The following is a 2500-nucleotide window of genomic DNA, read 5'->3' on the forward strand; positions in this document are numbered from 1 at the left end:
ACAACCATGTCCACACCTAACCAGCTCTGGCTGCATACAACATGGACTGAATCTGATCAGAAAAAAACAACTTCATAAACAATTATTTTCTTACTTCTTCTTGGTCTCTTTGAGTCAGTTCAATCCAATCCACTTTATTTATAAAGCACATTTTAAAAACAGAACGTTTCTGCGAATATCACAAAATAAAAATAAAATGAAATAATAATGTAGTTAAAAAAATAACGGATAAAATAATTAAGAATAAATAAATACCCAATAAAATATTAAATATGTTCATTTTGTGCAAAACGATGCCTTTAAAACAACATTAACAGCTGTGCAGCTTCTCTATATGCTGTTAATGTAAATTTATCTTCACTGATTCATCAGTCGGCAGACGTGACCTCTACAACTGAATTATTACTTTTGCTGAACACAAATACAAAATCAACAACGATTTATTATTCAGCTTTCCTGTTAATCAACAACCAACATATTTATTGGAATTATGTAAAAACTTTCTGAAATTAAACAACTTTAAAACAGAAATGTGATTAATTTACCTTCTAAATCTGACTCTTCCATCTCCCCCTCCCTCCGGGGAAGAGTCTGGGCGTCATCATCGACAGAACTTTGACTTTTACATCACATATCAGCAATATAACCCAGTCAGCATCCTTTCACCTCCGCAGCATCAACCGCCCCTCCCCCACTCCATACTTCTCCACAGTCTCGTCACCTCCAGGCTCGACAACTGCAACTCCTTTCTGTCTTTTCTGTCTTCCCTGAAAATCCCTCCATAAACTCCAGCTGGTTCAGAAAGCAGCTGCTGTCACCTACAAGGACATCCATAACCTCGCCCCTCCCTACCTTTCTCACCTCCCACACATCAACACATCAGTCCGTTCTCTCAGATCCTCTATTAATCTCATCGTACCCCTCCTGGCCTCCTGGCCGCCTGGCCCCATGGCCTCCTGGCCCCATGGCCTCCTGGCCGCCTGGCCGCCTGGCCTCCTGGCCGCCTGGCCGCCTGGTCGCCTGGCCCCATGGCCTCCTGGCCGCCTGGCCCCATGGCCTCCTGGTCGCCTGGCCTCTTAGCCGCCTGGCCCCATGGCCCCATGGCCTCCTGGTCGCCTGGCCTCTTAGCCGCCTGGCCCCATGGCCGCCTGGCCGCTTGGTCTCCTGGCCGCCTGGCCCCATGGCCTCCTGGCCTCCTGGCCTCCTAGCCTCCTGGCCGCCTGGCCCCATGGCCTCCTGGCCTCTTAGCCTCCTGGCCGCCTGGCCCCATGGCCGCCTGGCCCCATGGCCTCCTGGTCGCCTGGCCGCCTGGCCTCCTAGCCCCATGGCCTCCTGGCCTCCTGGCCGCCTGGCTGCCTGGCCCCATGGCCTCCTGGCCGCCTGGCCCCATGGCCTCCTGGTCGCCTGGCCTCTTAGCCGCCTGGCCCCATGGCCCCATGGCCTCCTGGTCGCCTGGCCTCTTAGCCGCCTGGCCCCATGGCCGCCTGGCCGCTTGGTCTCCTGGCCGCCTGGCCCCATGGCCTCCTGGCCTCCTGGCCTCCTAGCCTCCTGGCCGCCTGGCCCCATGGCCTCCTGGCCTCTTAGCCTCCTGGCCGCCTGGCCCCATGGCCGCCTGGCCCCATGGCCTCCTGGTCGCCTGGCCGCCTGGCCTCCTAGCCCCATGGCCTCCTGGCCTCCTGGCCGCCTGGCCGCCTGGCCGCCTGGCCGCCTGGCCTCCTGGTCGCCTGGCCGCCTGGCCGCCTGGCCTCCTGGCCGCCTGGCCTCCTGGTCGCCTGGCCTCCTGGCCGCCTGGCCTCCTGGTCGCCTGGCCTTCTGGCCGCCTGGCCGCAGCTCTCAGCTGCTCTGCCCCACATCTCTGGATCTCCCTCCCCCTGACCTCTGTAACTCTGACTCCGTCAAACTGGCAAACTCTCTGTAACATTTCCCTCTATCTTTTATTTATGTGTTTTTATTGATCTACTCTTGTAAGGTGACCTGGGGTGTCAGGAAAGGAGCCGACAAATAAAATGTATTCTTGTTATTCTTATTCTTATTATTTTGTACGAACCTTTATGGCTTTCTGAATGTTGATACAGGAGTTTCGGATGGTGGAGAGCAGGTTGTTGAAGCGGCCCATCTCCTGCGCCAGCACCGTGTTCATGCTCTGGTTGTAGCTGGTGGGGAAGCGACTCATCACTGCCTCCAAATCGAAGTCTGCAGGCAGCTTGCTCAGGATGTCAGCTGCCACATCAAACACCATCTCATCGGAGGATTTGGCATCGCCGCCTGAAGAGCGGGACTGATCATAGAGCAGAACACAAAAACAGGATGATTCTTCTCCCTTCTCCTCAGTCCGACTTGCACCGTTTACCTTCCTGATGTTTAGTTACTGGCAAGCAGGAATGGAAAATCATTGGTAATGGAAGCAGGCTACAGTACAAGAAACAGCTGCTTAATCCCTCGCCATCGTGTTAAGATCTGAAAGTCTGATCCTGTGAATATAAAAGCCCACAGTTTCTTT

The 2500-nt window shown here is 54.1% G+C and overlaps 1 protein-coding gene across 1 annotated transcript in view; it reads right to left on the bottom strand.

The window, feature by feature from the left end:
• dnah7 (dynein, axonemal, heavy chain 7) overlaps window positions 1-2500 on the bottom strand; it is a gene marked incomplete at both ends in the record, with an annotated part of 89011 nt that overhangs the window by 10249 nt on the left and 76262 nt on the right. The window contains one exon of the mRNA XM_079264138.1: window positions 2048-2278. Within this exon, the coding sequence (XP_079120264.1) occupies window positions 2048-2278 (231 nt within the window). The remainder of the gene's footprint in view (window positions 1-2047; window positions 2279-2500) is intronic.

The sequence above is a fragment of the Telmatherina bonti genome, assembly GCF_933228915.1.
Source record: "Telmatherina bonti genome assembly, chromosome: 3".
Taxonomy (NCBI): Eukaryota; Metazoa; Chordata; class Actinopteri; order Atheriniformes; family Telmatherinidae; genus Telmatherina; species Telmatherina bonti.